The sequence below is a fragment of the Phoxinus phoxinus genome (genome assembly GCF_949152265.1).
Source record: "Phoxinus phoxinus genome assembly, chromosome: 12".
Classification (NCBI taxonomy): Eukaryota; Metazoa; Chordata; class Actinopteri; order Cypriniformes; family Leuciscidae; genus Phoxinus; species Phoxinus phoxinus.
The window spans coordinates 33,985,041-34,012,719 of record NC_136887.1 but is presented as its reverse complement, the minus strand read 5'-3'; the positions used below and the strand labels follow the sequence as shown (position 1 = coordinate 34,012,719).

The window sequence follows — 27,679 nt, the reverse complement described above, 5'->3', positions numbered from 1 at the left end:
CTGTATAAATAAAAAAATTATTATATTATTATTATTATTATTATTATAATAATAAGGTGACACGATCTCCACACCCGATTGAGAAACAGACCGAACGCTTCATTGCTATAGTCAGACGACAATACATGACTATCAAAACCACAGTTTACGCATTTAAAGTAATGATCATTTACTCACGCTGACCTAAACCTGTATAAATGAAGACATTTGGATGTTCATCTGGTATTTTCTCACACCATGAACACATTAATATGACTTCATACACTATATTCAGGGTTGTCTAGACTAATTTAATGGCTTTTTGTACAACATCTGCTTTTATTTTACAGAAGAGAGCAGCACTAACCAGATAATGCAACAGAACTTGAATAAATAAGCTACATGAGAAAAAAAAAAAAGAGATACAGTTTTGGAACGGCATGAAGCAGTAACTTTGTTTTAACTATTCTGAATATGACTTTGCCCGTCTTATTTCATATCAGATTGTCTCACCACACACACACACACAGCAAACAAATAGTGCAAAAAAGTGCAACTTCCCCACCGCAACTCACACAAAACCGGTTTAATCGGACACTAAAACTCACGGTGAACATCTCTCAATGTACAAGGCTTCCCATAACAAATATGTTCTAATAAATAGAAAAAGAGCACACTTGATATTGGACACACAATACAATCCGATATGAAAATAAATACACATTTATGTAGTATGATCTTTTTTTAAAGGAAATTTCCCATAATTCTGCATTCTTTGATGGGCAGCGTTTCTAAGAGCTCTATATACGACCAGTGTCTGTAATATACACAATATACACACACATCAATCACTCTCAGGTTACGAAATCCTCCACACACACACACACACACACACATTCACTCTCAGGTTAAGAAATCCTCCACACACACTTCACTCTCAGTTAAGAAATCACACACACACACACACACAATTCACTCTCAGTTAAGAAATAACACGCACACACACGCACTTCACTCTCAGTTAAGAAATCACACACACACACACACTTCACTCTCAGTTAAGAAATCACACACACACACACACGCACTTCACTCTCAGTTAAGAAATCACACACACACACACACTTCACTCTCAGTTAAGAAATCCTCCACACACACACTACTCTCAGTTAAGAAATCCTCCACACACACACACCAACACACTTCACTCTCAGGTTAAGAAATCACACACACACACACACACACACACACACACACACACTTCACTCTCAGTTAAGAAAACACACACACACACTTCACTCTCAGTTAAGAAAACGCACACACACTCTCAGGTGAAGAAATCTCTCCCACACACACACACACTCTCAGGTGAAGAAATCTCTCACACACACACAAACACACACATCATTCACTCTCAGGTTAAGAAATCTCTCTCTCACACACACACACATCATTCACTCTCAGGTTAAGAAATCTCTCACTCACACACACACACATCATTCACTCTCAGGTTAAGAAATCTCTCTCACACACACACACAGTCTCACTCCTCATCCACACAACTAACTGCTTTGAGTCTTTTAGATGCTTGAATAGTGCTCAAGGTTTACGGGACATGTCCTCAGGTCAAAGGTCAAAGTGCGCAGTCTTCTTCTTGCGGTGCGTCCCCCGCTGGCAGCTGAAGGAACTGCGGCAGCTCCAGGTGCTCTTTGGTGAGTAACCCTCGCTGGTCATCCACTCGACTGCACTGGGCCCGGGACAGCAGCTCCACCAGAACTGAGGGACAACACACCCGTTTAGAAGAGAACAAGCTACTCCGCGCATGCGCTTCTGTCTAACGGGGACACATCATTGTCCAAAAAATAAGCCGATCAGATTCTGCTCCCCTTCTAACGTATGATTTTATAATATTACCGGCCCTTAATCGGTACATTTCCACCCATAAATATACAGATAAATGTAAAATATATAGATTATATATAAAGAAATAACTTCTGGTGGTTTATTCATCACAATCATAGGTCGTCGATTTCGGTGAGGACGCGTACCCACCAGATTTCGTCAGGAGTCATTTTGTACCCACCACCTTTTTAGGGTTGCTAGTAGGGCTGTAAAGATACACCAAACCTACGATTCGGTTTGTATCATGATTTTTGACCCACGATTTGGTTCGTATCAATTTTTAGGGGGATTTTTTCCCCAAAAAAATCTCCATGTTTTCGGTGCTGATGCGTGACCTGTTCATGTAACATGTAAGGGTGGCGCTGCCAATAAAGCACCTAAAAGTTGTCACAAAGAACCGGCAAAATAATGATTATGAATATGTCAAATATAGCAGGAGAGATTTTAATGGTTTATTAATAAAAAAAGATGAAGTTGACGACGCTGACTCGCGATCTTCACAGTAGGCTAGTGAACGCGGCAGAGAAATGCATATTTCATACGGATTACATAGTTTTCTTTCGTTTTGAATTGTTCTGTTTAAAAGTATGATTTCAAGCGTTCTGTAGATAATAGATATATTTCTCAGGTCTGTGAGGCAAGTAGGCTGTGCTGAGTTTCGGTTCATTTATGAGACGAGCTCCAGTTCCTGCGCCGGCGCCTCCGCGTCGTTGTGATATCTATTATCTGCTTTACTTATTCTTTATTAAATCCAGGAAATTGGTTGAAACAATGTGAATTTTGTTTTGTATTAATTGTATCTTAATGTGAATCAAAGAAAGGCTTTGTGCAGAGGTCTCTGTGAAAGTTTAAAAGCAGTCAGAGAACTGTCACGTCCATAACATCGTTTTTTCCTCATAAATGCGAACATGAAAAATAAAATAAAATGAATATTTTATGTTCTGTGGCGAGCATAGCTTAGAGAGCTTACATTAGTAAACGTCTCTGTCCCCAGCACATTTAAAACCAAACTGACGCCCATGATCACAATGGATGGTAAATTGGAGAGCATTGCATTGTGGGATACAGTATTCATGCAGCTGCTCTGGTTGCAAATAAATTAGGGGTGCAATTTATTATATATCGTGCACGATATATTGAATCAATATCGTTATCGCGATATCACGTTGCCCGATATTAAATCGAAAGTCTCGTTAATTTTGCGATATTTTGTTTATGCGTCCGACATGCACCTCTTGGAAAATTCGTCGCTTGGTAGCGTTGCATTAGTTATGAGCTGCAACATTTATGAGCTGCATTTTATTGATCGTCAGCTAAAATTTCTAAATCAAAGACCGCAATAAGAGAGAGCGGCAGCAGCCCTGGAAGATCATTTCTTTACTTTTAATAAAGATGATTGTGTGTTAAGCGTCTGCGACTTTCACTTTGATTTGCGATAGTTTGCACGTTGGCTTGATGAATAGATTCTCAGCTTTGGTGCTGCAGTAGCGTCGCCATATCTGGCTATAACATGACATATAGCCTATAATATGCTTTCACACGTTTAATTTTTAGCATTTTTGTTTGGAGTAAAATTTACATGTGGTTTTAACAACCAGATGCATTTACACTTGTCCAGTTTCGTCTGGAATGCGGCCCAGACCTCCAGAAGTGGTTTGAGCGATCGGAATTGAAATATCGAAATTAATATCGATATCGCAATATAACATTTTGTCAATATCGTGCACCCCTAAAATAAATGTACATTTGCATATTATACACAGAATATGAACTGCACACTATTTTCTAACACACACACTTTGTTTTAGAGCTCAGGATGCATAACTAGCATGTCTATCTCCCGCATCACACAACATTACCGTCCATCTCCTGGTGTTTTCTGGGTCTGTGGTTTGCTCTGGGTGACGGTGAAGAGGCTTGCGTCTCCAAACCCACTAAAACACACAGATACACACCGTTAAACAGGGAACGAGATCACTGGATCTCATGTCAGCGAACACCTCCCCCATAACCCTATTTTTAAGGTGTGTAACGTGGCGCTCGGAGAAGACATGAGCTTTAAACGCTGCGATGACCCCTGAGCTTTCACTCGTGGTGCGCAAAGATACTGTGACGGGAAAGTACAACAAGTCTAACACAAACTGACACGAGAGAGAGAGAGAGAGAATGAGAGAACATCACGAGTGGTTTGCATAACTAAACTCACACACAAAGATTTTACTCCTGCAGAAAGATACTAGAAGTGGGAAAGCTAAGAAATAAAATAGGGTTCATCAAGTTGACTTAAGATATATAAGACTTAAGTTTGTGTGTGTGTATATATATATATATATATATATATATATATATATATATATATATATATATATATATACACACACACACTATACTATATATGTGTGTGTATTATACACAGTATATAATTGTATTTATAATATATATTTTAATTACCGTATTATTCTATCATTTCAAATAGATTTTGTATTATAATTAATATAAATGATTAGCTGTATATAATAATTAAAAGTATAATTATACAGTTTTTATAATAATTATAATGATTTAGATAAAATTTTAATTTAACTTCTAAACGATTTAAATTATATTTGTATAATTATACTTATAATAAATAAATAAAAATATTTAAGTCATTAATATCATTAAACATTACACAATTTAAATACAAATTATAAAAATATATAATTATTCTATATAATTTATTGGATATAATTTATTGGATATATATATATACACACATACACACACATCCATCCAATAAATTATATACAATTATAACACAACCAATAAATTATATACAATTATAACATATATATATATATATGTTAGAATGTATATTTGAATATATAAATCAATGAACAACTGATAATAAAGTAATAAAGCACCTTTAACTCGCTCCAAACGCATGGTTTTGTTGGCTAGTCGAAACACGTTGGTGTTCAGGTTTACCGGTTCATTTGAGCCGCTCTGGAATGAGAACAACAAAGAAAAAAATTGTGAATTATTATATTGTATTTGTGCTTGTTCACAACACTCGTGTAGATCAGCACGCCTCACATCAGTGTGTGTGTGTGTGTGTGTGTGTGTGTGTGTGTGTGTGTGTGTGTGTGTGTGTGTGTGTGTGTGTGTGTGTGTGTGTGTGTGTGTGTGTGTGTGTGTGTGTTGAAGCGTTCGCGCACCAGCGTGATCTGCACGTCCTGAGGTCTCAGCTGCTGCTTCTGGAGGACCGGGGCAATCGCGTCGCACAGAGACTTGCTCGACTTCGCAATGATGCCAACCGTTCTTCCTAAAAACACAATATCCAGCCTGTACACACACATTTACAGGGGTATTTTAGTAAGCTAAAACCATAAAAAATAAAATAAAGTGTTTAACGTTTTAAGTTCATTTGTAATTCCTTGTGGCCAAGGGAACATTCCCATTTAGTTTATCCATGTACTAAAACAACTAATAAAATAAAAACTATTAGACATAAAAATAAATACTGTAATAAAAAGACAAAAACACAAGAAAGTGATTAAAACTAACAAATTATAATGGAAAAAGTAAAAATAAAAACTAATTGAAAATATCAATAAACATAGTATGTCAATCATACTAAATAAATACCTTATAACTAGTCGAGATGTATAGTATTGTTTAAAATTTCTTTATGCAATCATTGTCTAAGATTAATAACTATATTATAATGTACAGGTTAATATATAAAACTAACGCTACTGTCAATCAACCATCAGGTATTGGCTGATGCTAATATTATCAAAATATCAGCCTAGATTACATATTGGTCTATCAATAATAATGTTAGTTACCATGAATTCAAAATGGACAATTCTTGAGGTTTTTTATGTGGAATATTGCATAAATTATTTATCAGTGCACATCATTATTGTTTTAAATTCATGTTCCTGGTAATCTTGAATCAGAATAAGTTCCTCTCGCAGCATCTCTTTTCTCTGATGATGTGGGCGGAGCAAGCTGTCACTCACATGAGATCAGCCAATAGCAAACCACAACCATCCAATCAAATCCACACAGACAAAATCAAGCCCCGCCCACATTTGTTCTTGTTCCAGAAGCGTTTCTCTCGGATATACAGTCAAAACTAAAATTATTCAGACACCAGATATTATTTTTTACATTTCATTTATGTAAGCGAGTAGAGCAAAATAAAGTAAAATGTATTACATATAATGCCCTAAAATTCTTCATTCAGTGACTACCAGTAATATTTATAGAAATTTGGGACCAAAAATGATTGGGACACTTTGAGCAGGCCATGTTTTCTTCAGTGTTTTGTCTTTAATTGCTAATGCTCTTTTTACACACACACTGAACAATATTAAGCATTGCTTGGTAATTTGTTGAGCTAAACTGGTATTATCTAATTGTGTAGTTAAATTTAACAGCTGACAGATATTCAACATGTGTGAGACAATCTAACAGAAGATGGACAAAACCTGTCAAATATCAACTGACTTCTGCTCATATTTTATTACCATTTTCTGAACTATATCAAATAAACTGTGATAATGTGAGAAATGTTGAAGGTGTCTGGATACATTTTGGTTTGACTGTACGTCATAATAGGAAAGAAAAGACTATCGCAACTTCAGTTTCATGCGGACTATAACAGAGCTAGGAAACATATGTAAATATGTTAGTCTGAAAACCATTGTGTTTATGAACGTTTCTATATGAGACTCACACAAAAGTAATTTTGAGCTCCAAAGTGAGCTGTTGATCTCCACACACAGAGCTGTCCTGATCCAGAGAAAGAGGCTGTGGAGAAGCAAACACAGGATTCAGGATCTTCACAAATAATACAGTACAAAAGACACACCTAGACCAATAGCATATAAAGCCAAAAAGCCAAATATATAATATATGACCCTGGACCACAGAACCAGTCGCATGGGTTAATTTTTTGAAATTGAGATGTATACATCATATGAAAGCTGAATAAATTAAGCTTTCCATTGATGTGTGGTTTGTTAGGATAGGACAATATTTGGTCGAGACACAACTATTGAAAATCTGGAATCTGAGGAGCAAAAAAATGTAAACATTGAGAAAATCTCCTTTAAAGTTGTGCATTTATGTTCACGATTGTGCTGCATTCACTCACAAAAATACATGTTTTATATATTTACGGCAGGACATTTACTAAATATCTTCATGGAACATGATCTTAATATCCTCATGATTTTTGGCATAAAAGAAAAATGGATAATTTTGACCCATACAATGTATATAGTTGGCTATTGCCACAGATATACCCGTGCGGCTCCAGTTTGTGATCCAGGGTCACATATAGTGTAAATACAATCTCCAGAGAAGTTAATTTACATATAGAAGTCTTAAACAGGATGTTTTTCAGCACTGCACATTTTCAGGGTTAGAATGAGGACAGAAAATTACATTGCACAACTAAATAATGAGAGTTTTTGCAGCAAGAAACCCTGACTAACTTTACACTTTTGTCTGTCTATTTTTTTACGTTCCATAACATCCACTTGTAGAGAATTACAGACCAACTGAACGGAAATGGTGATGAAAAAAATATGAGATGGGAGGAAAAATTATAATGTTAATGCTTTCCAAAGTTTCTCAGGGGAACGCAAAAACATTAACATATAATTTTTCCTCCCAGCTCATATTTTTTTCCTTGGCACTTTTAATGTGAGAAAGTATGTGAAAGTGCTGAAAATGTTGACCAGTGTTAAAGATTTTAGTTACACTTATTTAAATGCAATTATAATGATAATGCGATTTTACCTCATGCACACTTCGATCAAACTCAAACACGATTAGGCTCATACATGTAGCCATCATAATGGTAGTAAAACATGGTGTATGCCAATTTTAAATCACAATAAACATGCATGTAAACACTAATTGCATCTATACACATGTGCATTTTTGAAATGCTAAAGAAACTAAGCGATATGAATATTAATGCAATATATTGATGTTGGAAAACATTGAAATGAAGGCATTTATGTTGGTCACCAGATGGAAGGGCTTGTCCAGTAACACACCTACCGTGTGCGAGTTCGTCATTGGTGTAGTAGTGCATTAGTGTATTTAAATAATAGAAATAAAAATAACCACAAATCATAGCTAATAATCAGAATAATGAAAATTGCATGTAAACTGAAGAGTCATGTGAACATTTTACTGCGATTAAGTCCTTACTGTGATTTTTGGAGATTATCACATTATTTGTGCACATGTAGACAGTTGTGTTTTTATTAAAGTTGTTCCGATCATGCTTTTTCAAATATGACCTTTCATTGAGTGTGTATTAGAGCTGCTTGTAAATGTAAAAGGGCTGCAAAGTGAGTTATTCTGTCCTAAAAGAAAGAATCGATTCTGAACTGAAACGTTTGTAACTAATTTGCATAATGCCAGTCTCTGGTCTTGATTGGCTGAACAGCGTCTCTAAGCCCCGCCCTCAAACACTGTAGTGTATCTGAGACTGGAAGAGTTTGGTTCGTGTTGTTCATGTCGAGAAGACGCTGTTTTCTGCTGACAAAGCAAATCCACTTTGATGAGATTGATACGGTAAAACCCACGCCATCGCCACTGTTCCTATCACTGTGTGTCAAGAGCTGAGATTCAGATATGATAATGAGCGTTCAGTTTCTGACCAATCAGAGCAGAGCAGCTCTCAGAGAGGCGGGGCTTAGAGACTGAATCGTCAGACTCTTTGAGAAATTAAGAGATGTGGATATTATAAGAACATTAAGATATTTTTTTATCTTAGAGACATGTAAACCTGTTGTAGGAGAATCCGAAACATTAGAAACCTTTAAAAAATGCATAATAGACCTTCATTTAAAATGTGGATTGAATTTACGATTGAGAATTAGCTAAAGTGAACAGAAATCATACAGATGTTGACATGTGGGAGAATTTTATTCAGATGGTTACTTCGAAGGATGATTAATACTAGATACACGCTTGAATTGTGACTTGCCTACACTGTTGTGCATTAAAGTGTAATTTCAATAATTAGTTTTTTTCTTTTTTGGGTGAGTTTTGTTATGCATAAAGAAAACCAAATAAAAACTTCACTTATAAAAAATAAAAGGCATAATAGGGGCACTTTAACTAACATTCAGATTCCAAAATACTGTAACCAATGCATTGCTCATTGTTAATTCATGCATTAAATAATGTGAACTAATTGGACTTTATTGTAACGTAACCAGTAAACCGCATCATGATTTTGGTTCAGATGCAGCCGGTTGTGGACTGACCTTGTCTTTGCCGTGTAGGTAAATGAGCACGTCGTTCAGGGGAAAGCCTCTCTTCTCACACAGGCTGCTGAGCATGTCTCTGAGGGTCAGGCCCGGTCTGGCAGGGGCCAAGCTGGCCGTCCCGTCCGGCAGATACACACAACAGTACTTATCAGCTGTGGGGGAACCAGAACTCAAGGCCTCTGGGTCAGAGACGGCCACACTGCAGCGTCCATTCTGACGGAGAGAGAATCCAAAGTTGTGAATTTAACTTCATTTAAAAGTGCAGTTTGTAAGTTTTAGCGGCATCTAGTGGTGAGGATGTGTATTGCAACCAACAGAAGTTACGGTGGCTGACAGGAAGTGATGGCGTCGTCTGAGCCAGTTATTAATGCAGTTTCTTTACAAAGATCAAGTAAAAAATTCTGTTTACTTACTAAAACAATGTTATTGTGAGTATTATTGATACTTGTTCATCATTGTGTCAGTGTTTTATTCGTTGACTTTAGTGAGCTTCACTGTAAAAAAAAATTGCTGCGATTATTTATCACAACTTAAATATCCAACTAAACTAAACTTAATATTTTAAGTCAAGCATGAACACATACTTTTTAAAGTTGAAACAGTGTTGGATTTTAAGTTCTCAACAAATTTTAAGTTGTTTATTATTACTAATCAAAGCCACATTTTTTACAGTGTTCTTTGCACGAAGAACAACAGTGACGAAACGCGTTTGTCCGTTTAGGGCCACCGTAGAAACATGATGTGTGTGTAGATCGAAATGCCTCATAAAAGGTAAAAAAATATATAACTGTTCATTATGTAATATTTTCATACACTTCTGTTTATGATATTGCATTTCTGTCAACAGATCCTCCTAAATATTACACAATGCAAAACATTTGAGTATTAGCACAGGTTTGTATGTCTTTCTAGAATCATTTGAATGTAGGCCTCGCTGTTCTGAGCGTCCTCAATTTAATTCACATTTATTTGTATAGCGCTTTTCACAATACACATCGTTTCAAAGCAGCTTTACAGAAAATGCATGAGTCCATATTACAATTTATAGTGATCCGTTATCAGAGGTAACTAAGTTATTTATTTCAGTGTAAATGTACATGTCCAAAATCACAGTTAGCTAAAAATGTATTAATTCTGGACAATGTAATAATTTGATGCAGAAACAATGAGCTCATTGAAATAATGAATACTTATGCACCTCAGTGCTTAAGCTCGAATCAAATGGGCATATGATTAATCAGTTTCCAGAAGATATAAAAACCTGTGCTGATTGAAAGAAAACAGTTGTCTAGAAAAAAATGAATCCAATATTTGGTGATAAAGCATAATGAGAGATTTGCAAGCTATTTAAATGTGTCATATTCTGCTTTTTTTTACCATCTTCATCTGTCTTTAGTGTGTAATGTTGCCGTTTGAGCATGAAAAAAGTTCTCTATATCAGTGTCAGTGTTTCTGAACTCCTGAAACGCCTCCATTGTAGTCTCGAGTTTCTTCCGGGAACGAACACGTCACAATATTCCTCATTATAATAATTAATGCGCAGAATAAAGGGGCGGGGCCTGGTTGAGTTAGTTAGTAGTGTGTTAAACTGGCGGTTATGGGAAGGGGCGGGACATTTCCCAAACACACTCGAAGCACTCGACCAATCACAACACACTGATCCAGCCGACCAATCAGAGCACAGTGTGCTTTTCAGAAGGAGGGGCTTCATAGAGACAGGAAGTAAACGGAGCGTTACTGACAGACTGGGAAGAGAAGAGCCGCAACAATGGAGAATATGAGGAAAATAATCAACATTCAAGCAGGAAAACCTGTTGTAGAGCAAGAAAACAAGAATTTGTAAAAGGGCATAATGGTTCCCTTTTAAAAGTCTGGCTATTTTTGACCAGAATTATGAAATTAGGTAAAGGACTTAACAGTCCTTTCAATGCTTTTCAGCACTATATGACATTGTGACACTCAGATCATCTATCAATTTACCAAAATGTGACTATAATTTTGCTCTCTTGCAAGCATTTGTATTCTCTTCATGAAATGCACAATCTTGCAATCTCCATGAACGTTTGGTTTGGTGCAGATACCTCAGCTCGGCCGAATCCAGAGACCGACTCCAAGCTGCTGTTGGACTTCACCGAGATCTGAGACTCTTTACGAGACACCGACACATGCTGGAACGACTGGTCAGCTGAGAAACACACACGCTGTTAGTGCAGTTATGAACCGTTCATGTCAAACCGACAGAGAAGAGAATCACGCAAACAGAACAACTGTGGGCATCTGCAAACCATCACTGGCATGACACACGAGAGCCAATCTAATAGAGACATGCATGCAAATACGTGCACAAAGATGCCACACACAGATAAAGAAGTGTTGAGTAAGATGTACCTCCCCATGAGCCTCTCTTCTCTAACCTCTTCTTCCTGTTGGTCTTGCTGTCTGACGAGGACACTTTCAATTCAACGCTCTGTTCAAGAACACACAGAAACCTACATATGACTTTTTTTTCCACTGTGGTTCTCAGTGTAGTAACTCACTGACACGGCATTATATTCCCACGGTGGACTGACAAACACCCTCACCCAGTCAGACCCTTTTAAACATCTGCACTGTAAGATATAAAGATATATACTGTATACTAATATATATATAAATACATTTTTTATGTGTGTTATAGCTAAGGTTTGGGGCTCTGATATATAATATCATATATATACACATATACACACAAAAAATATAATATAGGATAGAAATTAGTACTTTCATTCAGCAAGGATGCATTCAATTAAATAAAAGTGACCGTAAAGACTTTCACATTTTTATTGTAGACTTATGTAAAAAAGCTTCAGAAAAAAAAAAAAGTGGAAAAAAAAATTGCATCAGTTTCCACAAAAATATTAAGCAACTGTTTTCAACATTGATAATAATCAGAAATATTTCTTGAGCATCAAAACATCATATTAGACTGATTTCTGAAGGATCATGTGACACTGAAGAATGATGCTGAAAATAAAGTTACATTTTCAAATATATATTTATATATATATATATATATATATATATATATATATAAGAATTTTTTTTAAAAACTTTATATTTTTCTGCTGTATTTGAGATAAAATAAATGCGCATCAACTCAAAACCTTTGAATGGTAGTTTCAATAAGGGATTTTAAATGCGTTACCTTTCTGTTATTGGGAGGCGTCGCGCTCTTTTTGGACAGTTTGCTTCTGGGCTCCGGGGTCCCGACGCTGGGAAGAGGACGACCCTCCACACAGGCCAGCGTGCAGTTCTGGTACAGCGCAGAGCGGACAAACCTCGTGTAGCTGTCCATTTTCATGAGTTTGAAGATCTGCAGGAGGACGGAATAAACCGTAACTGTCAATCATTCCAGATTTTCTTTAGAGTCAGAACTCGGTTTCATAATATTAGTTTTACTGTTTATTTACATCAAGTGAAGCAGTTTTTGCCATGCCAGACTTATTCAATTGTTATGAATAATCGGATCTTTTGGTCCAAATTGCAAATAATTAATAACAAAAACTTGCTTTTTAATTTTAATTTAAGTATCCAAAATGTAATTGTATTATCCACAATAGGCTTTACCATATTGTTCCTTAATACACAAACTACTTTTTATTAAAGTCCCCCTGTAGTCAATCCCAAAAAAAAAAATTTCTTCATGCCTTAAAATATCTTGAATGTAACTCGACACCCTCGCCTCATTCAGTATGCGCGGTTCTATGAATATGCAAATGAGCCCCGCCTCCACTCACTCACTCAGAGATCCACTGGTTGACGATCACACGTTGATCTGATTGGTTACAAGGTAGTTTGTGACGTCAGAAACACCAGCGATTTCAAAGCGTGTTTTTGAGACTGTCTTTGGTTCACTGCAGTTTTAAGCAGAAAATACTCAGCAATGCTGTCGACTTATGAACTTACACATGATTTAAGCGTATTAAAAACACCACATAGACGCATAAAAAACTTTGATTTTTCACCACAGGGGGACTTTAATTTTCCAGCAAAAATAACTATGCTATGACATGCATACCATCACACGAGTAAATCACAGTATTGGTATGTGTACCTGTGCCTGTGCTTTATCGAACATGTCGGGTGTAGGCGTCTCCAAAGCGCTCACTTCCAACTGCGCCGTGTCGTCAATATTAACCGCATGCAGGGAGCTTTCAGAGAGAAAACTGTCGTAGATGGAGCGAGCTTCTTTCTTCAGCTGAGGGGGACATACGCAATCGTTTTAAGCTGATATTGTAATGCCTTCAGTCATTATGAGAAAATCAATGGAAGCTTGTTTCTGCCATGGAATAAAAAAAAAATAGGTAATTGTGACTTTAATAGACCCTTCGCGGGGAGTTTGATTGACAGGCGATCTAACCAATCATAATCCCCCATCCGCCGAATCCGCCATTTTGAACAACAAAGCAATTGACCCTTCCCAGGGAGTTTGATTGACAGGCGATCTGACCAATCATACTTCACCATCCGCCATTTTGTCGGACAAAGCAGTCAGGAGAGTTAGTAGATTAACATGGGAGGATTTGAACTTGAGAAGCGGAGTGTACTGACGCCTTTCCGCGGTTAAAACAACATTCCTTCTGATGTTCATTCATGTTTATTTGATGCTATAAATGAACTAGAAGGAAGAGATGATCGGTTCACAAGCAGCTTTAACTGAGGCGATCTGACAGACACATTAAAGAGCCACAAAACAGTATTTATTGTTTCAATTTCTTTAAAAAAAATACCAAATTTAAAAGGTGAGACTTTGTTTAATATCAAAAGTAAGCTGGTCTGTGTCTGTCAGTGTCCTCTCTGCTCCACGATGTATTTTTCACTGCGTGAGAACATGTGGCGTGAGAGCGGTGTGGCTTGTCGGACATAGCAACAGTAACTAAAGGGGGCGGGACTTCGCGAACGGTCAATTGCGAGAAAGTCAAAATTGTAAGATATAAACTCGCAATTGCAAGTTATAAAGTACGAACTGTGAAAATGCTCACACACAAAAAAAAGAAAAGAGAAAGAGTTGCAGGTTTATATCTTGCTAGGTTTATAAACTTGCAATTCGGACTTTTCCCCCCTCAGAAATGAGAGATATAAACTCGTAATTCTGAGAAAAAGAGTCCTAAAGCCCTATTCGGACGGGACTGGTTTTCTAAATGAGGTTTGAGTTACAAATCTTATCACTCGAAGTCTGTGGTTTTATGCATCATGTGTTTATTACAGAAGTTGAGTGTTTTCTAGACGTGGGCGTTACAGAAGGTTGTGCTGTGCTTGCATGCGTGTATGTGTCTTAAAATTATATTTAAAACATTTATTATAAAAACCCTATTTAAAGTAAATGTCACAAGTTTATAGTGACGGTTTATGATAAACTTGCATAAGTGAGCAGAGAAATCTAGACAAGCATCTTAATCTTCCCTGACAACGATATTAAAATGCACAAAATGGCTCCATTTATTGATTTATTTATTAAATTTTTTCGACAGATACTATCCATATTGAAACTGAATGAAAGCATTAGGGCTGTAAACGATTAATCGAATCCAAAATAAAAGTTTGTGTTTACATATTATATGCGTGTGTATTGTGTATAATTATTTTGTATATATAAATACACACATGCATGTATATATTTGAGAAATATTTGCATTTATATACTGCATATATATTTTTATATGATTTATATTATATATAAATAACACATTTTTCTTAAATATATACATGCATGTGTGTGTATTTATATATACAAAATAATTATACACACACATATATTATGTAAACACAAACTTTTTGGATTCGATTAATCGTTTACAGCCCTAGAAAGCATGCTAAAGATTGCAGTGCAAACGGTCAAAAACACGAGAAGTGTTGGAATAATACAACATCAGCAATCAGACGTTTGCATTCGGACGAATTAAAAACACAAAAGGAAGTTTGTGGAACATGAACTACCCGCTGGAAAACTAGTCCCATCTGAATAGGGCTTCATTTTGAGTTATAAACTCACAATTGCGAAAATAAGTTAACTGTGAGATAGTCACAAATTGTGAACCTGGACCACAGAACCAGTCACATGGGTCAGTTTTTTAAAATTGAGATTTATACATCATATGGAAGCTGAATATATAATCTCTCCATTGATGTGTGGTTTGTTAGGATAGGACAATATTTGGTCGAGACAACTATTGAAAATCTGGAATCTGAGGAGCAAAAAAATGTAAACATTGAGAAAATCTCCTTTAAAGTTGTGTATTTATGTTCACGATTGTGCTGCATTCACTCACAAAAATACATGTTTTATATATTTACGGTAGGACATTTACTAAATATCTTCATGGAACATGATCTTAATATCCTCATGATTTTTGGCATAAAAGAAAAATGGATAATTTTGACCCGTACAGTGTATAGTTGCTATTGCCACAGATATACCCGTGCGGCTCCAGACTGGGTTTGTGCTCCAGGGTCACATTTGCCTTATTTATTTTTTGTTCCATGGCGAGAACATGCTGCCATCATCATATAGTCAGATCATACAGAGAAGGATTAAAGATGCAGATGACAAACACTCCAGAAATGCATTTTCAAACCATTAAATGAGGAGCAAGTTCCTGTTTTACACTAAGATCAAGCAATGCTGCGCCACATTATAGTTTCATTACATTGCATCTCTTGCGATTATGAGATCAAGTGCTATTGTGCCGTTGAGAAAGTTATTAGTTTGAGTAAGTGTCTGTGAAAAACACTGAAGTGCAACAATTATTAAGATGGCGTGCAGTACACACGACTGCACATTCACATATTAAACATCATAAAGATGCAAATCAAATTGAGTCCAATATACACACACTTTTTTTAAGTCATAATGCATCTTCAAAGATATGATTTCTTGGTTTAAATGGGATTTGTCCCTTTTTAAAATGAGTAAAAGACTTTTTAAAAGTCTTTGCATACCTCTTCCAGTTTCGTAGACGGGATCTTCTTGAACTTTTCACAGGCTTGATAGAACAAGATGTTCTCAGCACTCACTTCTGATCTGAGAAAATCCTGTGAGGAAAAAATAATAAAACACTTCAATGCTTCACACATGCAATCCAAATGTAAAGTGTGTGTTTTTATGACTGAAAACTTCCTTTTGACCGCTAACTTTGTGAAGTAACACACATCTAGCTTTAATAACCTGAAAAGCAGAAAGGCATCTCTCTTGAAAAGTAATAGCACACCCTTCAAAAAGCCAAACAATTTCCTTGCAACCGGGAACAATAAAAGTTAACACCGTGAATAAAAGTTTTATTATAAAATTATATAAATATATAAAAGTTTGCTAATAAGCATTTCCTACTAAAGCAATGCGGTATTTGACTGGTCAAGCGTATCCATAGAGACAGAGTGTATTTAGGCCACGCCCACCGGGGGGAAAACAATCCAGCCGTCTCCATTGACTCTGCATTGCGAGAGGCTCCTCCTCGTCATTTCTGGCTTCTAACTAAAGACAGAAAAATGCCTAAAAGCTGCTGTGTGACGAGTGTACAGCAAACAAGCTAAGAAACCCAGAAATACGTTTTTATAAGCCGTCGACCCCAAAAAACGAGTGTTTAAGGATTTAAAAGTGGACAGGCAGTTGAGACGGAGCGTAACGTGTCTCATTACTCTGAGAACTAACGTACGCCCGCTGGAGGAGAACGTCATCGGCAACACAGGGTCGCTTATCTTACAGAAATATAATATATAAAACTGACATTTGGATATTTGACACACCAGTGACCAAATGTTTAACTCACTGCTCACGAAACTGTGTTTTTAGTGCATACTGAGTGTCAGGATCCCACTATTTACCCATTCGTTCCAGCCTGTGTCCACTTTTAAGTCCTTAAACACTCGTTTTTTGGGGTCGACAGCTTATTTACACTTATTTCTGGGTGTCTTAGCTTGTTTGCTGGACACCTCGTCACACAGCAGCTTTTAGCCATTTTTCTGTCTTTGGTTAGAAGCAAGAAATGACGAGGAGGAGGAGCCTCTCGCAATGCACAAAAGGTGGGCATGGCCTAAATACACTGTCTCTATAGCAGTCAGACTGGTGGGCGTGGCCTCAGGCGGCAACACGCCCAGTGCATTATGGGTATTGAAGTTTTCCAAACTATTTGGCTAACGGGAAGACAACATATCTCGGTTTTCTATAGTCAGGTAGCACCAATTTCATAAAATCATGTGTTAATGTTTATAATATCTTGATGTCTTAGTCGCATTTAGCAGATTAGAGCTGGACAGTAATATAGTTACATTTTGTGACGATACAAGCAATTTAAGCAGCTGAGGTTTGCTATATTGCTTTAGGTTAGTATATTGTATCCATGTGGATAAAGTTGGACATATTTGTAAATAAACCTGGTTTATTTTATTTATGATTTAACGTGATATCAGCAGCAATGGCTATATTCATGGCAATCAACAGTATTTCAATTTTTAAACAAAACATTGTTTACAATAATTTAACTATTTGGTCTCAAAAAACAATCAATATACATAAATCTTGTTTAAATAGTGTGGTATATCTCTAATGCTCACAGACACTATATATATATATCTTTCTACAGCAATCTTATTTGCATGTTTATTGTAATATGGCAATATTGATCTTTACATATGATTTTAAAGCAGTCATAGATCAGAAGCAGAATCAAAAATAGCAATATTTCAACACACAGAAGGAATTTTTCTTGGTAAATTAAGCGTTCAGATCGCACAAATACAACAAGACACATTTAATTAAAGAATATGTGAAAAGGCTAAAAGGCACAGTTAGGATTAAGCACATTAACACTCACCCTAACCCACAGATATTTACAATATTATAGATAATGTGAATAAATAAAAAGATATTGCACTGTGTGAGTATTGTGGTATGAAGTCTAAAAACTTACAGTAAAGTATCGCACACCAACATGGTCCTCAAGCAGCCGCTCGAAGCACACGGCCCAGCTGACCACGCGACTGGCTGGACCACCTGACCCGCTCGAGCTCTCTGATAGGCTGGAGCTGCTGCCGCCGCTGGACAGCTTGAGGTTCAGCTCTGTACAGGAGTGTGAGAGTGGGTTGAGTTATGACATGATTATGATCGCACCACGAGATTGATGTTACAGCGAGTTCTCGAGTAGGCCGGTCTCCATTATTCATGATTAATGATCTGATCGGGGTTATTCGGTCTAATCGCAATTATTTGAGATAACTGCAATAATTGGACATTTAAGCGCAAGAACATACAATTTTGTGTCTACTTTCCAGTGAAAGAATATAATAAAAGGATTGTGGATTTAATAAAATTATATATTTATATATATAATTTTCAAAGCATTAAAGTGAATCATATGGGCCTATTTTATTACAATAATAAATAAATAAAATACTACTACTTATGTACTTTAAGTGAAAGAACAAAGAATTTAATTTAAAATATATATATATGTAAATGGATTATAAAGTTATACATTTTCAAAGCATTAAAGTGAATCATATGGGCCTATTTTATTATCATTTTAATTATTATATTACACAGTAGTGGCCAGTGATAAGTGATGTCTGGATGGAATTTTTAGTTTTATGACCCTACAAGTTTGAATAAATGATCCAAATATGAGAAAAATACTTTATATTTTTTAAATGTGAAGAAAAATAAATTCTTGAAGTTCATAATTTCTTTGCATGACAGCCTGGCCAAAAATAATGTTTAATTGCACTATTAAAACAAATAAAACTACTACGCTATATCCTTACAAAATCTTTAAAAAAATATGTTTTTAATGTTGTTTATTATGTCTATGTGGTGTTTTTAATACGCTTAAATCATGTGTAAGTTCATAAGTGGACAGCAAGCAGTATTTTCTGCTTAAAACTGCAGTGAACCAAAGACAGTCTCAAAAACACAGTTTGAAATCGCTGGTGTTTCTGACGTCACAAACTACCTTGTAACCAATCAGATCAACGTGTGATCGTCAACCAGTGGATCTCTGAGTGAGTGAGTGGAGGCGGGGCTCATTTGCATATTCATAGAACCACGCATACTAAATGAGGCAAGGGTGTCGAGTTACATTCAAGATATTTTAAGACATTTTCTTCAAGAAAAAAATTAAACGTGTGTTTTAGTGATAAAAGATGAGTTTAAAGGGATACGATTATTGACGTCAGGGGGACTTTAACAAATTTGAATATTATTTGAATAAAAGGTAAAGATGTTGATTTTCCTAGGCCAGACTACTGTTTATTATTATTATTATTTAATTAGGGCTGCATAACGATTAATCGTTTGCAGAATAAAAGTTTTTGTTTACATCATATATGTGTGTGTACTGTGTATAATAATTATAAAATAAGTATATATAAATACACAAACATGCATGTATAATTTTAAGAAAAAAATCTATATATGAAGTATTTATAATTATATATAATATAAATTATATTTAAATGTAAATATTTTTTGTGTGTGTATTTATAAATGCATAATTATTTTACACAGTACACACATATATGCTGCAAGCAAAAACTTTTATTCTGCAAACGATTAGTTGCGATTAATCGTTATACAGCCCTATATTTAATAGAATAAAAAAATTATAATAATGTATTAGGTTTACATTGTAAGTGACATGAACAAAACAGAATTAAATTGTTAATAGTAATTATTTACATGACAATTAATTGTCAGCACACAGTTGATGATGGTGACAGGCTTATTCTGCAATGTTAAGTAAAGTCAAGTCAAGAATATTTGTATAGTGCTTTTCACAATACAGATTGTATCAAAACAGCTTCACACAGTATTAAATTAAAATAATAATAAAACGTCCAAGTTTGGTAATGCTAATCAATAGTATTATTCATTGATTAATTAAATTGAATATCCCCAAAAAAGAGATGAAACTTACCACCATCAGAAACTGCCTGGGTCTGCAAGAACACACACACACACACACAAAATCAGTCTACCATGAAATCAATGGGCCTGTGGTGTCATAATCATGAATTAAACGAAAAATGCATCACAGGAAATCGCATTTTAACAGCTGCATGTTTTTTTCCTCAGCTCACAGGAAATGGGTGTGTGTTGTTCAACATTAAAAGCTCATTAGAAGACATGACAACATGTCATGCGTGAGCAAAAAGCATGCGAGGTTTTAATAGAAAGATTCACTTTCCACCGAATCTCTGGCCAAACACGTCCGTGTGATTGAAAGGCTCATCGCCATGGAAACGATGTGGAAACCTGATTGAGAAATGCTCATTTTCTCGTGCATTTGTTTTTTTCTTCTTGCACACGGATTTAGCCAGCGACCGAAAGTCACACCGTAGAAGCCAATTATAATTATTGCAGAATAACCCATAAGCCAAGCTATACATTTGATCAGATTATGCATTTCCTGTGGAATCAAACCCTTGACCTTTGAGTTGCGAGCGCCAATCTTTATTAAGCAAAAACATCCCTAGACTTTTAGATTCAGCTCAACTTCAGGGCCAAGTCATTCAAAGGGGATCAGATCGGATTTTGGCTTTCGGATTGATCAAATCTTGAAAATTGGTTGTTCAAAAGAAGAGGAGAAAAGATTCTGAGATCAGATAAGACCACAAAATGCAATCTTGGTTTCGATATGGATCAGTTTAAGTTGTTCAAAACTTTTTTTTTAGTGAGATTGGGATACCTTTGATCCAAAAAAAAAAAAAAAAAAAAACTGGATTATCCTGATGCCAACAGAAGGGGCGGGGGGGCGGGATTTCTAATTTTATATACACACATTTATATTTTTATTTCACTCTTAATTTTAAATTATTGAAGTAATAATTTAGAAGTACACATAAGGCTACTAGCCTTTTAATTACAGTAAAGTAAAAAAAAAAGATTTTGGTACCATTAAATAATCCAAAATCAAACAAAAATAATATATATTTTTTCTTAAATCAGTTTATATAAACTGCACAGGCACAATCATCAGAGATGAACCAGTCGAAAGTAGTTTCTAATAAGTGCATTCCTTATTATATTTATGGGTCACACGAGGGGCTACGGAAACCCTAAAGGGACATGGTGATGGGAGGAAAAATATGAGATGGGAAGAAACAATAATTGTAATGCTTTTACGTTCTCATCATGAGAGACTTCGCATTCACAAAACAAAAGCATTTAAAATATATCATTTTTCTCCAATTTCATATTTTCCTCCGTCTCCTCAGTGCCTCCGTAGGGGTCCGATTGTTTAAAGGAAATTGAAAATGGAAGAGGACATTTGTTTGTTTATGCATTTTCTTTCTAAAGTGACTCTTCCACCTGTTGTTGTTACATTGTGAGGTTAACTCCAACCGAAGCACCAGTAATATGGATCTGACCATCTCTGAAAACATGATCCAATTTGCCATTTGCTTTGAAAAACCGGCACAAAAGTAAGACGGATTACTGATCCTGGATAGCAGTTGTGAAATGTAGTAGATACAAACTGCCTGTTCGCATCTTTCTGGTGGGGAGGTGTTACGTGGGAGTGCGTGTACTTTGTGTTGTGTGTCTGGTGTGTTTCTCTTTACACGTGGACGGCTATTTTCATAAATGGACATTTTACTTCATTCGTAACAGTAATATTGGCCTTCTTTTATAATAACACTTCAAATATAAGCTACTGTCTTTGTTGTTTTTACATTAATTTGGACATTAAATAAGAAATTACAATATAAAATAGATTAAAACATTTTTTTTAGGTGCGATTAATTGCAAAAAATGGTGCGATTAGTTATTTATTGTCCAATCAATGGACTTTATGCACCTACTTCCTGAACTTTAGCCAGCTCCTTTGTTTCCTGTCTGCCATTATTGGACAAACTGATTAATCCAGGTGTGTCTGATTATTGTTGTTGGTCAGGCACACCTGGATTAATCAGTTTGTCCAATAATGGCAGACAGGAAACAAAGGAGCTGGCTGAAGTTCAGGGAGTAGTGCAGCTGTGCATAAAGCCCATTGACAGCAGCACTAATACAAATATTTATCATATTTGCCTTTAAAGACATCTAAAGACTTCGCAAATACTATTTTACCAACTTCTAGGGACAATTTTGTCCTCAAATCAAACACACACGTCCCCTCAGACTCGTTGTGGATAGAAAAACAGACCAAGACTAGAAGAAAACATCTGCAAAAGTTCATTTATTTCAGTAATTCAACTTAAAAGGTGAAACTAATATATTATATAGACTCATTATTACATGCAAAGTGAGATATTTCAAGCCTTTATCTGTTATAATTTTGATAATTATGGCTTACATTTTATGAAAAGAATATGAATTAGAATATTGTGAAAAGGTTTTCATAAAGCCATAATCATCAAAATTATAACAAATAAAGGCTTGAAATATCTCACTTTGCATGTAATGAGTCTATATAATATATTAGTTTCACCTTTTAAGTTGAATTACTGAAATAAATGAACTTTTGCACCATATTTTTCCAGTTCCACCTGTATCTTGAGCATAAAGCTGAAATAAATAAAAAATAAAACAAAGTCCCCTCAGACTCGCTGTGGATGGGAATAACAGATCATGACTAATCGGTTTACAATAAGGTTAATTAGTTAACATTAGTTAACTACATTAGTTAACATTAGCTAATAATTAACTGCACTTATAAAGCATTTATTAATATTTGTTAATGTTAATTTAAACATTTACTAATACTTTATTAAAATCTTCTTAACATGAGTTAATGCACTGTGAACTAACATGAACAAACAATGAACAGCTTTATTCATATTAACTAACATTAACAAAGATGAATAAATACTGTAACAAATGTATTGCTCATTGTTAGTTCATGTTAGTTAATACATTAACTAATGTTTAATAAATGAACCTTATTGTAAAGTGTTACCGACTAATCAAACAAGACAAGTTCACTAAAAACAAGTTCACAAACAAGACTCGCTGTGGATGGAAGAAAAACATCTGTAAAGTATCAGAGACACAAACGCCACTTCCCAGACTGCAAATATCTTGTTAAAATAGTAACCGATGCAAGACTAAAAACATGATCACGATCCCACAACTCCCGCATCATCATCACCAGAACGAGCCAATCAGAGCATCCGCAGGCCTGAACCCGACTCACCATCTGACCCGCCGGCACTGCCAGAGTCTTCATTTTCTTGGACATGTCCACATCAGGATCGGGTCGAGCGCGCCCGTCTCTCTGCGAACCGCTTCCCTCTACAGACTCTCTGCCAGACACACCCTCTTTCTTACAGCGCTGTCACTTCCTGTTCGAAAGGGAAGTCCTACCATAGCAACGCACCGCAAGAGGAACTGTGGTTTGTCTGAGTAAAACCTCCTCGACTGCGAGCAGGGCTTTGTGTGGTACGACGAGACCCTCCTAACCCAACGCACATCCAGCGTTACTTAAACACACACATCAGTGAGAAACGGCTCACAGGAACACAACCACAGAGGAGAACCTCAACCTCAAACCACCGCCGTCTCAACACGGACACCTTTATTGTGCATGTGGAGGGGGATCAAACTGTGTCATGTGATGAGAGCACACCAATTACTGTGGAAGATAATAATAATAATCAATTATTAATACTAATTAAAGGATTAGTTCACTTTAAAAAAAACTTTTGCTGATAATTTACTCACCCCGATGTCATCAAGATGTCCATGTCTTTCTTTCTTCAGTCGAAAAGAAATGAAGGTTTTTGATGAACACATTTCTCCATATAATGGACGTCAATGGGCCCCAAACGGGTCAAGGTCCAGATGACAGTGTCAGCGCCGCTTCAACGGGCTTTAAACGACACCAGACGATGAATACGGGTCTTATCTAGCGAAACCATCGTCATTTCAAACATAAATAAAAAAGTTTAAGTTTTATAAGCACAAACGCTCGCCTTGCTCTGTTCTGTGATGCGCGTTCGTGACGTCACGTAATACGCAGTTACGTTGAAAAGGTCACGCTTGACGAGTCAGTGTTTACAGATGTGCGGAAGGAGGACCATACACACATATTCAAATGTCTTTGTGTCAGTTTATCGTTTAAAATGTCCATCTCGTGTGTGTATCCTGGTGTTGTAATATTAAAAAGCCTAAAAGAAAATTTTCGTCAGGATAGAAATGTTTTACTTTTCACAGAATCGTGACCTTTACAACGTAACTGCGTATTACGTGACGTCACGAACGCGCATCACAGAACAGAGCAAGGCGAGCGTTTGTGCTTATAAAACTTAAACTTTTTTATTTATGTTTGAAATGACGATGGTTTCGCTAGATAAGACCCGTATTCATCGTCTGGTGTCGTTTAAAGCCCGTTGAAGCGGCGCTGACACTGTCATCTGGACCTTGACCCGTTTGGGGCCCATTGACGTCCATTATATGGAGAAATGTGTTCATCAAAAACCTTCATTTCTTTTCCACTGAAGAAAGAAAGACATGGACATCTTGGATGACATCGGGGTGAGTAAATTATCAGCAAAAGTTTTTTTAAAAGTGAACTAATCCTTTAAGGCGAGACACGGCAGGCAAAAACATAGTTTTTTTTTTTTTCACTGGCCAATTTTGAGATTTTGGCCTATTTGTCTTCAATAACATGTCTTTCAGACTTGTGGTGGAAAAAAGTAAAAAATACACATTTAGGTCTTTATTTTGCTACACTTTGTCTGTAGATTTCTCCGAAATTCAACAAAAGTTGGTGTTATAAATCATCCTCTGCTCCGCGATCTCTGTCTGCACCGTCATCACACACACCGCTGTAAAGCTCTCTCTCTGCTGTACAACGCTGTCGGATCCAAATATGGTAATTTCCTTTTTATCAGCAACCAATCGTGACGGTACAATGGGCATTTAACTCTAAAAGCGAAATCTCATTGGCTGATGTAATTTTCTGACACCGTGATTGGTTCAGATGCATCACGTGACGCGCTCTGACGTTTAGATGTGTGTTTTTGACTGTTTTTCTGCTCAGTTGAAGGCCATAAATGTGTGTTTATAAGTTTTGATGTGATTTAGGTGGTTTGTATTGTTGTTGCTAATGATTTGATAAGATATTGTGTCTGTAAATAGTTGTTTCCGCTAAAAAAGTATGATTTTTTTTACATTACAAATCTTTAAATGCCTTTTTCTCAAAATTAGTTTTTTGTCATTCTCCAGTATAAACATCTCAGCCGATGTAGCACCAAACTCTCCAGTTACACACTTAGCAGTATTCTGAAGATATGTTCAGAGGGATTTGTTAATAAATCATTCCTGGCCTGATTTATGTGACATTTTAATCAAAAAAATATGGCAAAAATGTATTTTTTAAGGCTATGGACAGTATATTTAGATTTCCTAGGTCATGAAAGCATATATTCCTGAAATCCCTCTGAACATCTTGTGTGTAATCAAAATGAAAAAAATTATTTTGCACCTGGCTTGATCATACGGTGTTATGTTCAGATCTATCTACTGAAAATGTATGCAAAATTGCGTATATTTAATGAGATAATACCTAATTTGCATAATTAAACATACAAATTTCAAAAACTTGTAATACATTTTTTTTTTATGAACTTGTGTAAGTAATCAACTGAGGAAGTGTCATGGTGATATCTATTATTTTAAAATTGTGCCCTATTCACCTGTAGTGTCTCGCCTTAAAAGACATGTGATTGTTGTCAGGTCAGAGGGACTATGCTTTGATCTTACCTTTAACATTTTTGCTTGCCTCGCTAAAACTTGCTCTTCTATTTGGGTCTACTGTATTTTTTAATAACAATAGATTTGGATAACAGTCCATTAATAGGAAACAAAAATCAATATGATTTTTTTTTTATGGCTAGCATAGGTAAAAACTTGCTCTATATAGGTTGATGACAACATGCCCTTCTATTGGGTCAACTGTACTTTTTTAATAACAATATTAGAAATTTGAAGGACTACAATAGTAAAAATGGCTCTTTGTAAAATATGTAAATTGTAAAAGTCAGAGTAAGATGTGGTAAAAAGATAAAAATTAGATCGTTGGGGTAAGATGAGCCACCAGGATTAGCACAGAAGGCCCCAATAAGCATGTGTTTAGTAATGTTATTATTTTTAGATGTAATAATTATTGTAATTAATGAGGTTATTATTTAGTATGTCCATGAATTTGATGAACATTTCAAGACATCACTGCTTTCATTAAAACCTTTAGGTTAGTTGAGTGGAATCATTATATTTTGCATTCATAGTGTTGCTATTATGGCATATTTAGAATTAAAATATGGGCAATTAAATGTGTTTGTTATTAATACTAATCAAATGACATGTGATTGTTGTCAGGTCAGAGGAACTATGGTTTGATATTACCTTTAACAGTTTTGCTCTATATAGTTAGATGAAAACATGCGCTTCTATTGGGTCTACTGTATTTTTTAATAACAATAGATTTTTAATAACAGTCTCTCTATTAATAGGAAGCAAAAAGCAATATGTATTTTGGAATTTGAAGGACTAAAATAATAAAAATGCCTTTGAAAAGTATGGACACAAACAAGTAGGGCAAGTAAAATTAGACCCTTGGGGTAAGATGAGCCACCAGAATTGACAAACAAGGCCCAAAGTATGTTGTTACTAGGGTTACTATTTTTACAAATTATTGTAATTAATGGGGTTATTATTCAGTCTTCCCATGAATTATGTACATTTCAGACATCTCTGCTTTCATTAAAACCTTTAGGTTCGTTGAGTGAAATCCAGGCACGGAAATCATTACATTTTGCATTCATAGTGTTGCTATTATGGCATATTTTCAATTAAATTATGGCCAATAAGTCACAGAATAAATTTAACTTTCAGATTAATCGCTTTTATTGGGATTCTGCTTTCTCGGTCATTGGTTATTCAATTATTCAACTAAATTTTAAATCGAATAGTTGCTACTAGTTTAGTATTTTTAGTATTAGTATATAGTATACCCCTACATGCATTTTAATCAAAGGCGTTTGTATTCAGATGTTGATGATTGCTGAGAGTTAGATACCTGACGCTCGCTCGCGCGCATCTTCAGCACGCGGCTCCGGCTGAACTTGATCTGTAGAGACGCTCCTCTGGCCAGCCGACAGAAGCTTTGGCTGAGAGCTCTTATCGCCACCATAATAACACCTGACCTGCAGCCGAGAACACTGGAGACTGTGAGCGTTTACCTGCGCGACACGCCACGCGTTCATGTGCGCTCAACGCGCCTCAACTTCAAACAGGTGAGCGGGGAATCAGCTGACACGCATGCGCAGACCGCTCTAAGGACTTTTATGGTGCAAAATTAAATAAAATAAAATAAAATTAAATTAAATTAAATTAAATTAAATTAAATTAAATTAAATTAAATTAAATTAAATTAAATTAAATTAACAAATGAAAATAAAACAAATTAAATTAACATTAGTTTAATTTAAGTAAAAAATAAATTAAATTAAATTAACAAATGAAAATAAAACAAATTAAATTA

General features: G+C 35.7%; 2 protein-coding genes across 4 annotated transcripts in view; both read right to left on the bottom strand.

The window, feature by feature from the left end:
• Nucleotides 1-104: 104 nt before the first annotated feature.
• rgs14a (regulator of G protein signaling 14a) lies at nt 105-27,472 on the bottom strand. 3 transcript variants are annotated; one of them, XM_079629910.1, is made up of 14 exons: nt 27,215-27,456; nt 20,114-20,135; nt 18,113-18,261; nt 16,146-16,238; nt 13,261-13,404; nt 12,352-12,519; nt 11,556-11,634; nt 11,249-11,352; nt 9,165-9,380; nt 6,608-6,681; nt 5,079-5,205; nt 4,785-4,866; nt 3,741-3,815; nt 105-1,755 (listed from the first exon to the last, which is right to left on the bottom strand). In XM_079629910.1, the coding sequence occupies exons 1-14, from the start codon at nt 27,326-27,328 to the stop codon at nt 1,613-1,615; spliced, it is 1,590 nt and encodes a 529-aa protein (XP_079486036.1). In that variant the 5' UTR covers nt 27,329-27,456; the 3' UTR covers nt 105-1,612. The 3 variants fall into 3 exon arrangements, with proteins under 3 accessions (XP_079486036.1, XP_079486035.1, XP_079486037.1); XM_079629911.1 differs by lacking the exon at nt 27,215-27,456 and adding an exon at nt 23,330-23,767 and having other exon boundaries at nt 272-1,755; XM_079629909.1 differs by lacking the exon at nt 20,114-20,135 and having other exon boundaries at nt 261-1,755; nt 27,215-27,472.
• arl9 (ADP-ribosylation factor-like 9) overlaps nt 22,360-27,679 on the bottom strand; it is a 324,624-nt gene continuing 319,304 nt past the window's right edge. The window contains exon 5 of the transcript XR_013799652.1: nt 22,360-22,624. The gene's annotated coding sequence lies outside the window, so the exon portion shown is untranslated. The remainder of the gene's footprint in view (nt 22,625-27,679) is intronic.